The 15,893-nt window shown below is 37.7% G+C and overlaps 1 protein-coding gene across 1 annotated transcript; it reads right to left on the bottom strand.

The window, feature by feature from the left end:
* Nucleotides 1–125: 125 nt before the first annotated feature.
* Nucleotides 126–6,377, bottom strand: PKNH_1417900 (AP2 domain transcription factor AP2-FG, putative; the record flags this gene model as incomplete). The annotated part of the gene is made up of 1 exon (XM_002262032.1): nt 126–6,377. One exon carries the CDS (start codon nt 6,375–6,377, stop codon nt 126–128), a length of 6,252 nt encoding a protein of 2,083 aa, XP_002262068.1.
* Between the last annotated feature and the right edge of the window lie 9,516 nt (nt 6,378–15,893).

The raw sequence follows: 15,893 nt of genomic DNA, 5'->3' as shown, positions 1-15,893 counted from the left end.
GTTCATATTATTTTCCAGATCCTTTAAAAGGATTCATTTTCTCAAAATTATTTGACGCAATCAGGATGATTCCCCAAAGAGTTTGCATCCTTCCACACCGGTTTCTGTTCATCTGTGTCGCTACTTTACGTACTATCCACAAGTCCATCACCGCTCCAATCTATGTGCTCTCCATGTTCTTGCACATCGTCTGAGATTGCAGAGATATGATGGTTAAGGATTCGAGCAGAAGAAGCATCATCCCCCTCCGACGTAGTGACCCAGGAAGTTATTTCCCCATCCGTATCGTCACGAAGGAACATGGTTTCATTATTTCCATGGTATGTGTTCATCTGATTATGTGGTCCATTATCATTCAACGTGGACTCATCTGTCTCTTCTTGCGCTTCCTCGTTTGTCTGCCCGTATATCTCCTCATTTGTTAATTCCAAGTCGATATCACATTCCCCATATCCGTCAGGTTGATAACTTTGCACATACAAAGTTTTACCCGAGGAACCATCTCTATCTAATTTGTCATAACATCCTATCCCGATTGAATGGGTCGACTTTTCCATATTAGCAGCGAATGCGGCCGAACATGCATCAATTCTTGGTCTTTTAAATTTGTATACATTCCACATATCATTGGATGCATTTTCGGCACAGTACGATTCGCTTTTCTCTTCAATTTGAAATTGTCCCTTCTCTTTACCCTGTTCATCATTTACATTTTCCATCTTTCCATTTTTACGCATTCCCAGTTTGATGTTTTCTCTATGGCAAATTAGGTTGTTCTCACTAAGGTAGTATTCCTTCAACTGTGTGAACAGAATCATTCTTTCATTTTCGTTTAGCTCATTAAGTTCATACAACTTACTCATCAGCTGTTTTGTCATTTCATTCGTTATGTTCAATAATGATTTATCATTTGCATCTGTACACATTTTTTCATCCTTTCTCTTCTTCCATCTTTCCACCATTAAGAAGAGATTCCTTATTTTTTCATCTACGTTGTTTCTGTGTTTCTTTGCTCTTTCTATGTCGACTATTCCATTCATTTCGATCAAATTTACGTTCAATAAAATTACTTCATTTTCTTCCCCCTGCGTCTGGTCCTTTACGACACGATCACACTCCATTGCACGATTCATTCCGCTCGGGGGGTCGCCGTCCGTTTCGGAGTCGTCATCATGGCGGTCTTCTCCATCTTCTGCCCCATCCTCGTCGTTCATTTGGTGTTCCTCCGTGTCATCAACGTGCACATTTCCTCGATCAATCCTCCCTCCATTGCCATCTTCACAGTTTTCCGGCTCAAGGTTGTCATCCTGCTGACCTTCTGCTTCGTCATTACCTTCTCCACCTTGGTGACACACCTCCCCATCCAATGATCCATTCAGCCCACACGTCTGTATAACATCATCCGACCTACCTGGAAAATGTTTCACCTCTTCCTCCATCTCATATAAACAAAATGGGTGATCGTCACTTCTGGGGTGTAAGTTCGTTGTATTCGACCCGTTACCATCCTCATCAAATTTGTCCATTTTCTCCTTTCCAGATGCTTCGTCCGGATTTTCGTCAGTACAGTGGGCACCACTTAAGATGGAATCTCCATTCATGTACTCCCTATTTGTACCCTCTCGAGGGTTATTGTCTTCGCGATGTTCTTCCTTCGAAATGGTATTCTCTGCACACAGCCCAAATTTCATAGCATACCCTCGCACCCAATTCGACACGCTCATTTGGGGGGAAGCTGATTCTTTTATATTTGCATCTCCTCCTGTATGCACCTCAGAGGCTATCACTTGTTCATCCCCCACTTCATATTTTGTTTTCATATATTGCAGCTCTTGATTTCCTACGCCCTCGGCGCAGATTGATTCGGAATTGACATTCTCATAAGCCATTTGGTTCCCATTTCCGTTATTACAGTTACTGCTAATGGTGCGATCGGTCGCTCTGCTGGCCTGGTTTGGGTTCCCATCCTCCTCATTATTACACACATTTTCCGCTCCGTTGACCTCTTCATCAACACTTTTTTCGGATATTTCCACAGGTACACACGTCTCAAAATTATGAACCCCCAAATCGTCTGCGCCGTCGTTACTGTTAATGGGGATGTAATTCTGTGTCAGGCCACATGACCCCCCTGATCCACCTGGGTACCCGTAGTAATTGTTCAGCGCAGATTCATCGCCCGATTCGTTTGGGGCTTGGTTCGTCATACCTTGGTTGTAGAATCCCTCGTTATCTTCGGTACAGGTGTGCATTCCATAGTTAAAGGTACCTTGGTCGACAAATTCCCTTTCACCATCCACATGGACATCACCATCCACATGGACATCACCATCTCCATGGACATCGCCATCCACATGGACATCGCCATCCACATGGACATCGCCACCCACATGGACATCGCCACCCACATGGACATCACCATCCACATCGACATCGACATCATCCAGCGCATCGTCGTCATTTCCGTTATCATCGTCGTAATACTCATTGTTTTCGTCCTCCGATTCGCTCTTCGCTCTGTCCTTCATGGAGGTTTTCCTGCACTGATTTCTCTTATTCTCGGATGCCCCGTGAGGCCTCTTCTGCATGAACTTCACAGCCCTTATCCTGGCAAAAATAGCCATATATTTCGCCTGCGTCTGGCCAAATTTCTTTATAGGAAAATATTGCCTCTTTTGGTTTCCATTTTGGCTCCAGCTAGCCACCCATCTCCTCCCTGATTTGTCAAAACGGACTCCCTTAATCTTAGGTACTACTAGCATGTTAAAATGGTTTAGAGAATTTTGAGCATTCATGGAGATGATATTATTCAAAGTGTTCAATTCTCCTTGACTAGTTTGAAGGTCCATGGCGTTAAAGTTGTTACGACTGTGATGTCCATTCCGAAGACGCATGTTGTTCATATCACACGTTCCATCGATTAGATGATGATCATTCTCCTCTCTGTTCATGTTACTCACACCGTTCATATTGGCATGAGTGCCATCATCCATATTTTTTCCTAACATCATCATGTTGCAAACATTGCTATATCCACGAACAATAGATTTTTTACCCTGACTGTTCACATGCGCCATTGGATATTTATTACCGTTCATATTGCCGTAACATCCGTTAAGGTTCATAAGAGACTGTACTTTTTGGTCAGACGCGTAACCCTTCATTCGGTGCATCCACGGGTTCGTGTAGCTGCTATGTGCACCAGGTTGCTGGTTAATATAATCGTAACCGTTTTCACTGTGCATGATACTCTTGTTTACGTTTTCGAAATAGTTCATGTTGTTCCTGTACTCCGTCATGGAAACTCCACTCGCAGAAGCGACCGATGTTGCTCCAGCCGCTGCACTTGTAGCGCTTGGAAGGACACCTTCCTCTGTGGACATCCCATTAACATTACCCCCATCATAACTCATCCCGTTGCAAAGGTCATTATTGGACTGGTTCCCATTTTGACGCAGAAAGAGTGAATTATTTGATCTTGCGTTCCTCATATAGTAAGAATCACAATTGTTGGATTTGTTCATGTCCTCGTTAGGGTCATCATACATATTATCAGCAACGGCTGTTTTCCTTATGTAATTTTTACTCTTCAGATAGCTTTGTGATTTTCGGGGACCCACAGTTTTGGGCATCCCTCCTCCCTTCAACTTAACATTATGATCTACCTTGTACATCGCATGCCCATTATCCAGATTTAAATTATGTCCATTTTCGTAAGTACCTACATTTGTCATTTGAGCGTTATCCACTAATTCGCTTGGATAATTTTCTACGTTATTCACCTGATGGTTGGAGTCGACATCACGATTCATGTCATTGTCCATGTCGTTGTCCATGCTGTTGTCCATGCTGTTGTCCATGCTGTTGTTCATGCTGTTGTTCATGCCGTTGCCCAGATCCTTACCCCCGTTGTACATAACATAATTGCTATCTTTCTCCAATTCCTCTTTCTTAATTGCTCCCTTGTACATATTAGCATCATACGATTCGTGCAAATTGTATTCTGCCCCTTGGTTATACTCATCCATGTGGTCTTCACCATTTCCTTTTTTCATATCAACGTAGTTAACCTGTTCAGTGCTACAGTTGCCATTTTTGAATACCCCTTCATCATTTGGTGCGTACATGCCGAACTTCTCCCTAGATTTATTGTTCATGTGCTCCATTTCGCTGTTGTTGTTGGTACTGTTGTTGCCAATTCGGACACTTCCACCCATTCTACTGTCACCCATATCATCGTCATCATTGTCCTTTACGTCCATAGGGAAATCTATATTTTTCATTTTCACCCCATTTATTCTACAGTCCGTTCTATCCCCATTATAACTAGCGTTAGGTCTTAGGTTGATATATCCATTCGTCGTGGGATCTAAGTATGCATTCTTTCCGTTTTCAACAAAGTGCTGCATATCCTGCTCCTGATTTTGCATTACTATATTAAGACAATTGGAATATGATGGAGAGTTGTCCAAATCGTTCATACTGGATATATTCATGGAGTTCGTTGTGCTACTCCTTCTACTATAGCTACTACCTCGTCTGGAGACGTAGTTATAATTTAAGGGGTTCAACCTGTTCGGTTTAAACATCGAATCTGCCTGTTCTACGTGTTCATTCTCTGTTCCGTCGAACGTAGTGCCCATAATGCGTACATGGCCCTTCTTGTCTGCGTACTTCGGATATCCTTCATCCCCCGCGCATATCAATCCTCGTGCATCCTTACCACTAGCGCCATTAGTGTTGACATTAACGACCCCGTTTCCTTCTTCCTCGTTACTAACATCCTCTTCGTCGTTCTCGTCCTCTTCATAATTTACCGGGAACGCCGTATCATGACTAACCGTGGAATTTGTGTTCATCCCTTGGGAATTGTTCCCGCCTACTTTGCTCATGCCTTGGATCTCGTTGCTGCAGTTGAGGACCATGGCGGCATTCGAGTGGCTACCGTTGAAGTTCCCACCACCAACAGTGCTACCCATACCGTTCATGATATTAACGTAGTTGCCATACATGTTCCCATTTTGTCTTTTCATGTAGAACCCGTTGCTTGAATCCATTTCGTATGAATAGCTTCCACCTTTCCCATCGATATATGCACCTTCGACATTATTCATGTAGGGAGAAGACACGGCATAGTTGTTATTACTTCTCTTCTTATTTCCGCTCTTATTGCAACTTTCATTACTGTCGCTACTGTTATTACTGCAATTGTTACTGCACGTGTTGCCCCAGACGTCGCTGGCGCCATAGGACGCGGTGTTATAGGACAGGTAGCTCGCCCTCGGAGTGCCCTCCTGGCTTTTTCGCACATATCCATGCTGCTCATTGCCTTTCTCGTAATAATCATCCAACGATTTATTCATAATTTCCTCATTATTTTCTTGGAACGACTCGTTCAGTAGTCCATCTTGCATGGTCATATCGTTTCTTCCGTAGTTTGCCAAATAATTTTCGTTATCATCGTAGGAATTGTTATTCATGTTATCCTGGCTAGCCACATTCCTTCCATAGTACATAGATGCATACGATTGGAAGTTCGTACTGATGATCCCATTCGCGCTATTGTTATCTATGTGTCCATTCAAAGGAAGCATATGACTACCCTCCACAGTTGCATCATCTATATGGTTACTTCCTCCGCTGTATATTTTGGACTTACTTAAAAAATGGCTATTCATGAAGTTGGGATTCTCATTATGGGAAAAGCTGCTTCCTTGGTTGGTCCCATTCTCTTCCGTAACGCAGTTTATCCCCAGCATACCGTTTAGCCCACTCATCCCGTTTACCACAGCCATATTACCCATAAAGTTCATAGTGTTCATGGCGCTCATTCCGTTGATGAAGTCGCCATAATTTGTGTTCCCCATTTGGCTCATGCCCACATTTCCCAAGGAACTATTTCCTATATTTACTGCATAACCAAAATTTTGTGGATTCACAAATTTACTATGATTGTTTACAGTGCCATTCATATTGACAACAAGGTTGCCGTTGTCTGTGACGACACAGTCGTAGGCATTTGCTCCATAACCATCCGTTCTGTTTCCTACGATTTCGTTTTCCAAGGTATCCATATCATACTCATTGCTCGTACCATTTTCATGGTTATCTTTATCTACTAACAAGGTAGAATCATAATTATTCATTTCGTTCATACTGTTTGAGTAATAATTATCTTCTGACGAGTGGTTCGATTCTTGTGTTTGATTACTAGGTGCATCATTTTCTTCTCTCACGCTCGCGTAATGTTCATCGTAATAATATACTCCTCCGTTATATATGCCATTAATGGCCTTGTGAACTTTGTAGTTCCCTTCCAAGTGTTGCTTCCCACCGCAATTATCCTTCATGTCTAGAATTTTTGCGTTGGTCTGCATTTTGCCGTACGTTTAGGACAAGGTGGTCTAATGGGCTGTTCCTTCACAATGGGTTCCTTCACTGAAGGCGGCTTTCTTTTGCAAAGTTCTATACGCGCGTTTGCACGTGTACAAATAAATATATATATACGATATATAAAGTGCATATACATATATATTTATATGCAGGCCAGTGCTTCCTACCCCCGCTTATACGTCGCAGCGAGAAGTGAGACACACGACCGCGCAGGTGGGCGTTCAACTACCAGCAAGAACTGCTCACCCGCTCGAGCATAAATATATCTGTATGTATAGAGGTAATACATGTATACATATACACGTATGGATATATTTTTTTTTTTTTTTTTTTTTTTTTTTTTTTTCTTTTTTCTTTTTTCTTTTTTCTCTTTTTTTTGGCTCTTTTCTCTCCTCTGAGATGTCAATCCCTCGGCGTGGTGGAAATGAAAAGGAATCAAAAATTAACAAAAATTCATGTGTAAAGGAAACATATGCTTCGTACCAGCGAAGCCACTAAAAGGATATAAAAAAAAAAAAAAAAAAAAAAAAAAAGTAGAAGAAGAAGAAGAAGAAATTAACACAATAGGAGGTATATCCAATTTATGGTTGCCCCAAATTAAACAACTAGATTTATTAATTTAAATCATCCACACACACATACACAAAAAAAAAAAAAAAAAAAAAAAAAAAAAAGATGAAAATGAAAATGAATGAAAAGCATCTCATTCATCTCAATATGAATACACCTCTATGGCACACTCACAATACAGATAAGACTTGTACTGTTTGTGAATGGATAGGGTAGACATGTTGTCGTAATAAGGGCATACAACATTCAGTGCACCTGGATGAAAAAATGAAACATATATAACGTTTAAAGCGACGGTAAAATGAATTTACACGCAGATTATTTAAAAGAGAAAGAGCGTAGTGAACATAAAGATGAGGGTAAGGGCGAGGGACCGCTCATCGAAGGGAATGAAACAGCTCTATTGCTTAAATTAAAATTAATTACAGTAAAAAAAAAAAATAAATAAAATCATTACATGTCAGACATGATAAGAAATATGAAGAAAAACGCAACTCGGAGTTCACGTAAAGCAAATATAGAGCTTTTTCACCGTACAAACGGAAAAAGAGCTATCACACGTAGATGCACCGTAACAGTTGCATGTACATATGAGTACGGTTATAGTTCACACGTGAGGACATGTACACTAGTAACATGCCGCAGATTAGTGGTGCCCCCCCCCCAAAAACAAAAATGCTGTACACTTGGACGCAATTAGAAAGCAGAAAATAGGGAGAAGGAATTACTTTACGTGAAACAAAAGCAGAATACAATGATGTAAGTACAAAGGGATGGGGTGAGGAAGGAAAATACCACAATTAAAGCTGATAAATAAATTCTTGTGCTCGGCAAAATTGTGTACATGGGGGAGGAAGAAGAAAGAAAACGAAGAAAAAAAAAAAAAGAAATACTTATGTAAATACATACATCTGTAAATCTATGCATATAAATATACACATAAATACGCGCATATGTATACACATAAGGGAATAGGAACGTTCGCATACGCGAATACTTAAATGTTCACACAAAAATATAAACTCGCGCATACAAGCGTTAGCCCATGTCGTCTAACAAAAATTGCCTCCCTTGGCAGGCGCGTGCGATGGGACATGCCTCACAAAATAAACAAACGGATAACAAGCCACAAAATGAATATTAGCTATATATAGATTATTACACCTGGCAATTTGCCTCAAAGATAAAAATCAAGCCACTTCTTTTACTCTTTTTTTTTTTTTTTTTTTTTTTTTTTTTAACTAGGCATAACTGTTGAACGTACCACGGCTACACATGTGTACGTACATACGTAGGCCTTGCGCAGGTGAAAAAAAAAAAAAAAAAGAAAGGGATGGGAGGAGGAAAGAAAGAAGCGAAATGTATTCTTCCCGATTTATGCGGAATTCGCTGAGACACAAATTAGTGTACACATAAGTGCACATAAACAAGCATGCACAAGAAAATATAAACGTTATGTAAAAATGAACCGGGGTCGCAATGCGTAAATGAGCACGGAGCGAACAAACATAATGGTTCCTTCCACACAAAGGGAAAGTAACTCTTAACAATATTTTGACAAAATGTATACTTCAAAGTATGTCATTCACCTCTAGGTATGCATTTATTTATGGATTCACAATTTTGGCACACTTACCACATTTCAAACTTTTCATTCTCCGAGTGAGGGGCATATGGGTAGATGTGCACAAAATTTTACGTCGCACTAACACTATTTGGTGTATATAATTAGGATGGAAGCACGGTAGGCTACGTGGGATGGTGTGCGCGCGCCCCCTTTGGCGTATTTGTGCATTTACGCAATTGTGCAGTTATGTAATTGCTCAATTACGCAGTTATGCACTTTTGCAGTTATGCACTTGCACAATTACTATGTGTGCATTCTTGCGATTTGCAACCCTTCATACACTCAAGTACACTCGAGCACGTAAATAAACAAACACATCGAAAGCAAATAAACTTTTTGCCACAGCTACGCCGTGATGAAATATCTCGGACGTAATATCTTTTTCCCCCCCACACCGATTTGGTTTACAAACGAAGTGGATAAGGGGCTAATAGAGGTAAGTATTTCCTCAGTTAATGTTCCTTAAATATATGCTCGAATATAAAGTCTGAAATATAAACGTCTCTTTGAAGGTGTGCGTGACGTGATATATGGTAATTTCTTCGGATATTTTTTTTTTTTTTTTTTTTTGTGAGGGGTGGAATTTTACAGCTACTGTAGACTATAAAAAGATTGCATCATTGCAATTTGAACTGTCACATTAACATGTCCATATGCAAGTCTCATATATGCCGCAATCGCATCATCTGGATTACACGTAACACACGGCGGGGAGGGCAGATTCGAGACGTAGATGATAACTACACACACGAAAGCACGTGAATAAGCAAGTTTGTATTTACGTCCATGTATACACATGAATCATACATGCACATGGACGCTATGTGAATTTGACGGCTAATTGTTGAACAGGAGATTCTTATATTTTTCAAAAATCAGTAAAAAAAAAAAAAAATAAAAAGAATGCAGACAAAATTTTATCAGTAACATATATACTTCTTAGGCCTGTACTTAGCAAGTAAGCACATGGAAAGCGACAAATAAATTATGCGGTCTAACAAAATTGGGAAGGGGTTCGCGTTCTACTTATTTCCTATGGCTGATATATTTCATTATATACAGGGTGTATAAAAGTGTATGAAACTTTTAACCGGTAGAAAGGGCGCTCTACACTTGGGCGTGGGTTATTTATTTATTCGGTAATTGTGATGGGTGCACATTCGATAAATTAGTGAAAAAATGAGTGAATGAATGAACAAGTAAATAAGTAAGTAGGTGAATATGCCTCTTGCCGATTGGCGTTATACATTTAGGTTGCGCCAACATATGCTTCAATCATACCTTTTGAGCGGCAGGGAATTCCACATCTTAAAGCATCTGCAATCATGAAAAATATTATAAATGAATCACTTGATAAACTCAATAATGCAATTTATCACATGCGCCTGATGTACACTATTGTAAGCATTTCCCGATTAATTGTTCGCATGGAACAACATGAGTAAAAAAAATATATATATATAATTTGTTTCTTAATTACATGTGGGCATAGAGAATGAATTCAAGAATATATAACAACTTTATTTTTAATCAACAACAGAAAAAAAAAAAAATCCTTGTTAATTGAAACAAAATTTTTGCTGCGCTCGAAATACAAATTTAGTTGTGTTACGAATAGAGAGAGGGGGGAAAGTGAATATGTACGCATGTAAGTATGTAAAGTATGCAAGTATATATGTGCAAAATGCAAGTGCTTGTTTATTTTGCGTATTTCTAATTTCGTTACATGCATGTGTTCAGTCACCGCTCCTGTTGTTCGCACTTTTTTTTTTTTTTTTTTTTAATTTAGGAGTTACTCTTCCTGTATGTACGACCAATGATATGCACAAATACTCTGTCGTGCTAAGCGCTTGTCTGTATGGGCGTATGTAGTTATAAATATGCAGTTAATTAAGATGCGTGCATGCGGGTAACGGGCCACGTAAACTGCATTGGGTTCTACCACTTAATTTTCCTGCGATGCATCATTAAATGGCGCATTAAAAAGGAAGTATACATGCCACATCTTTTAAAGTAAAAACAAAATAATATATCTTACACAAACTCATAGCATCTTAAACACAAAGTACGTATTCGAAGTTGTTCAAAATGAACCCTTATTTGGAATATACACTCTTATAAACTTAGGGAAGAAATAATGAGGTATTGGCAAAAAAAAAAAAATATACTAGCTCGAAATGTGGAAACGTTTCAGGGCGAATGTTTGTGCACATATGTAACTGCTGAAACAGCGACGTGTTCCATAACCTACGGCACCATAAAAATAGCGGAAGACAAGAGAGGAAAGTAAATAAATTAAAGTGATTAGCCATAAAAAAAAATGCGTTATAAATTGCATAAATGAATTTTTTCTGATGGTTAATCTCGCTTTTTTATTTATTTACTTTCCTCTCTTGTATATATTATCAATCAGCACAAAAGAGGCAGCCCACACGACTTTTTGATGGGAATACTTGGTAATGTACAACTTAAAAAAAAAAAAAAAAGAAAAAAAAAAAAAAGTTATGAATTAAAAGTTAAAAATTAAAACGTAAAAAATAAAAGGATGAAATAAAATGTGATAGAAAAAAATAAAAATATATACAACGTGTTTTATCTTAAAATTTGAAAATAAAAAACGTGTAACGCGTAAAAATCACAGGTGAACTCCCCCCAAGGGAAATTAAATGGGAAAATAAAGCCGCGCGATATGTGATTCACTTGATGAATTGTGGATGGATTGACTAATTGGGCTTTTTTTATTTCTTTTTGTTCTTTTTCCCCTTACAACGGCATTTTCTCCTGTTTTTAATACATATGTGTAATCGCTACAGAAGGTATATGAACAAAAGTATGTAAGAACGCAGCCGGGGAGGGAGGGGGTATTGTTACGCATATGTGAAAATACGAAAAAAGGGACACAAATGGAAATAAGGCACATGAATAGAATGGAGGCACACGTACATGTCAGTATACATACGTATAATGATATATACGTGCCCTGCAGACGTGTGAACTCCACACTTTAATAAACGACGTTCTCTGTGTAACAGTACTGAGAGCTATACAAAATACACAATCGTTAAGGTTGCAAATATATTTATGTAATTTTTCACTATAATAAGAAAAGGGAAAAAGTACAACACATTAATGAACAAAACGTGTTTGCTTACAACTCACAATAATTAATACATGTAAAAAAGGAAATAAGGAAAAAGGGAGTGAAAAGAAATTATAAATTATGAGTGATAAATAATAGCAAAAGCATTACAACAAGCTACTTTTTTCACTTTCATAAATGTAGAGCGCCAAAAGGACTAAATTGCATGACCGTACATAAAAAAAAAAAAAAATTATATCTACAGCTAAAAAAAAAAAAAAAAAAAAAAAAAAAAGCTCAAATCTGCTATTAAAGCTTGGCTATAAAGACACCTTTGCTGTCTATTAAAAGAAGGCGATGTAACATATACAGCAACATGCGCATATGCGGAAAAATGTTGTGGTTCTCTCAAGGCATGTTTCACAAATTGCATATTTTGTTTCTCTCTCTTTACGCGCTTGTGTATACACACATGTGTATATGCATATTTATGTAACTTTACATGCATGTATTTCTTCCTAATACGCTTTGATTTTGTGAAATTTTATTTCACGCACTTCATCTGAGGAGACAGTTACTGCCTGCTCATGCAAAAAAACGAAAAAAAGAAAAAAAAAAAAAAAAAAAAGGACAGTCACGCAGTAATAGGTGAAAGAACAGGGGGCTCACACACAGGTTCAAACTTCACAAAAGTTTCATTATCAAAAGAAAAGTTCAAATTTTTAATTTTTGAACTTTACCCTTAACAGCTCATGTGAAGAGGGACACTTGTGCAAGCCGCATGCAACTGGTGGGTACTAAATGCCAAAAAATAATAAAATAAATAAATTAGTAAAGTATACTATTATGTACTCACTAATACAACTATATCGATAATTGCAATAATATTTCACCTTATAATATGTGGGAAAAAAAAAAAAATTATTTTTTCTCGCTCTTTTCTGCTTTTGTCTCAAATAACAAACAATCAAGCGGTGTACTGGGGTGCGCCAGAAAAAGCTACTCTGTCTTCTTCGCCCTGAGCTTTTACCGTTATACTTATTTCTTTTCGCCCCTTCCTACTCGCCCCACACGTTCAGCACACGTCACTTTCACATTAAATTCACACTTCACCGAATAAAGTCACATATTTTATATGTACCATGCATGCTGGCACATCACGTGCAACCCATGTACACATGTACACGTTGCAGGTGTATATGTAATAGTCGTGATAGCATCGATTGGGCCATAAATAAAGCCAAAATGTACGAAACGGGCACTAAAGAGGCACTAAAAATATAGGCAAATGAGCAAAAAATAGGCAAAAATTATACCCCAAATGTACGAAAAACGTGCCAAGCATATACAAAAAAGGGGCCCAAATGTACAAAGACCGGGACGAAATTTACTAAAAACTTGCTACAAATGTACAGAAAAGGTGTCAAATATGTACGAAAAGCGTACTACAAATTTATGGAACATATACAAAACATAACGAAACATGGGAAAAACAGGTACTAAAGGTAAGTGAGCACAGCAATGGTATAATGGTACAAAAATGTATATAGAGCATTATACTAGCTGTAGAGGCACTACTCACTCGCGCCTGCTTGTCACATGTATGAATATGAACACGAGGACGAATAGAATATAAGCATTTGTACGTTATGTTGCGTATATATTGTTGTACTGTTTACATTAATTTACGCTGCAATGCTTATGTAATTTTACAGGACGTGAACAGCTTAAAATAATGTTATCATAAACAGAATATGAAAAAGAAAGCGTTGAAATTAAATTTCCATTAGGAGAATAATTTCAGGAAAAAAAAAATTATCTTGTCACCAAAAAAAAAAAAAAATACATAAGTTTATGTTTCAAAGAGGGGGAAACATAGCTAAGCAATATCTTTATGTATTTATTCTTTCAATTATTTGTTCGTTCATCCTATTAATTCATTTATATCCGTTCATCTATTTATTTCTTTTTACCATTACCCTTTCTACAATTTTTTACCTGAAAAATAAGGTAATATTATTTTTCTGTGCCAATGCGCTAACTTATGGAAAAAATTATAACATATTGGGGAGAAAAGTTACATCTCCATCTCTAACGTAGTCCCAAGGAAAAGAAAAAAAAAAAAAATTACATAACTGAATCGTTTTTTTTTTTTTTTTTTTTTATGAATCTGCGGCAAGTATTACCTATGTTAATATATACAACCATAATGCACAAATACCCCGGGAGGGCTGGAATATAAATAGGGAAACTTTCTACTACACGTGGAGTTACTCATAATTTTATACGTGTATATACCTACTATATTGTAATCCTTGCTTTTTACTGTATGCGTAATATATGTCCATTACATGTATACTCTACAGGGGACAGGATTGTGCACTCGTTTTCCCCTTGCCGTAGATTCCACAGGAGCAGAACAAGGTATTCCCCCTAATAAGATGACACTTTTTCTTTTCGGCGAATAAGAATACTTTCTACACTGTACGTTTTGTTAATTTTTTCTTGGATTAATCATAAATGCCTAACTAGAGGGTCTTTTCCTTATACCCAAGTACAAAAAATAAAAAATAAAAAAAAAAAAATAAAAAAAAATAAAAAATAAGGTTTTTTCATGCATTTTCCACTACGAATTCACAAATGCGCATAAGCGTCTCATCCAAAGGGAACATTTTCAAGAAGGAACCTGGGGGTAGTTTTGGTTTTCTCCATAAATTGTACCCAAAGTAGGAACTTTCATATGATTATACCATGTATACAATATATATGGCTACATACATGTATATTAATTTAACAAATTGATTTTCTGTATATAACAGAAAAAAAAGAGAAAAAAAAAAAAAAAAATTAAGGACATAGAGGGGAAGATACATAAAGAGGGAGGAGGATAGTTAACGTAGGGTAGGATAAAGCTGATGAGGGTATATATATAGGTATGCCGTTCAACAGTAATGACGTAAAAATAGGGAACACCGCTTTTCCAGTCATTTTCCAAATTTTGCTAAAATGAAAAAACACAGCTTGCATAAATTGCCCCACTTTGGCTTCTTCAAGGGCTTTGGGTGGCCGAATGTTAAGAAAAAGAACTGTTATAACAGCGCTGTGTTCCTTCGTAGGGGCATTCCCATGCGGAAATCTTTAAAAAGAATCTACATCGTGTAACCTGTTTTTTATCAAACCCTTTTTTAGTAAAAAAGGGAAGAAAACATGCTTTTTGAGCATATGTCTTTTTTTTTTCTTTTTTTTCTTTTTTCACTTATCCTTTTAAGCCGTATTGAGTTATACAACTAAATAAGTGAACCTCTATTCGTAATTACACGTTATGGGAAATGAAAAAAGGTGCAAACAAAATTATGTATGGAAAACTGTGCACGCCAAGCGAGAAACACTCCTCCGTTGTTCATCTTTTTCTTTTTTGAGGATTTCCCGTAGAATGCGCAAATAATACAATAGAACTAAAATGAAAAAAAAAAAAAAAAATAAAATAATAATAATAGTAATAAATATTATTACGACATTCTTGTGCAATGTGGCGAAGAGGTACGTTGGGGGCGGGGGGATATTATATGTATTTTCATTTGTAGTCATTCTTTTAAAAAAATTTGAGAACCCTTGTATCAGCAGAAAATGTTGGTGAATTAATTTTTTCACTTCGACTTCTCTCCAGTTTCTATCTCTTCAAAGTCCCCCTGGAAGCTCGGGAGCCCCGCGTGTTAGGGGTTCAACAAAATTGAAAGGTATTCCACTTACGTACATGTTGCGATGCAAACTAGCGATGCATTTTTTCATCTATATATTTGCATGTGCCTCCCCAATTCTCCCCCTAACACGGGTGGTAGAGTTTAAACGCAGCCCATAAAATGATGTACCCCTATGTGATGGATGCAAAAAAAAAAAAAAAAAAGGGCAAGTACACTTTGACACACATGTATGGTACATCACGAAATGGGAGAAGGTATATCTTCGCAGTGATTCAAAGAAATTCGACTCCTTCCTCGGTTAATAAGGGGTACTTAAAAATGAAAGAGGAAAAACAGAAAACGTACCTGCTCTTCTTGCTACTTGGCACGTCCACACCTATTTACAAGTCTCACCTTTTCCGTTAATCTTCACAAGGTGTGCTAAAAGGGAAAACCCGCAAGCACAGCTCCCTGATACACTGATAAATATTCCTGTACATGCATCCGCATAGAGGATCTCCGCAAGGGTGTGTAAGTGTTTTCC

This window comes from Plasmodium knowlesi (assembly GCF_000006355.2).
Source record: "Plasmodium knowlesi strain H genome assembly, chromosome: 14".
Lineage (NCBI taxonomy): Eukaryota > Apicomplexa > Aconoidasida > Haemosporida > Plasmodiidae > Plasmodium > Plasmodium knowlesi.
This window is presented reverse-complemented; position numbering and strand designations above follow the sequence as displayed.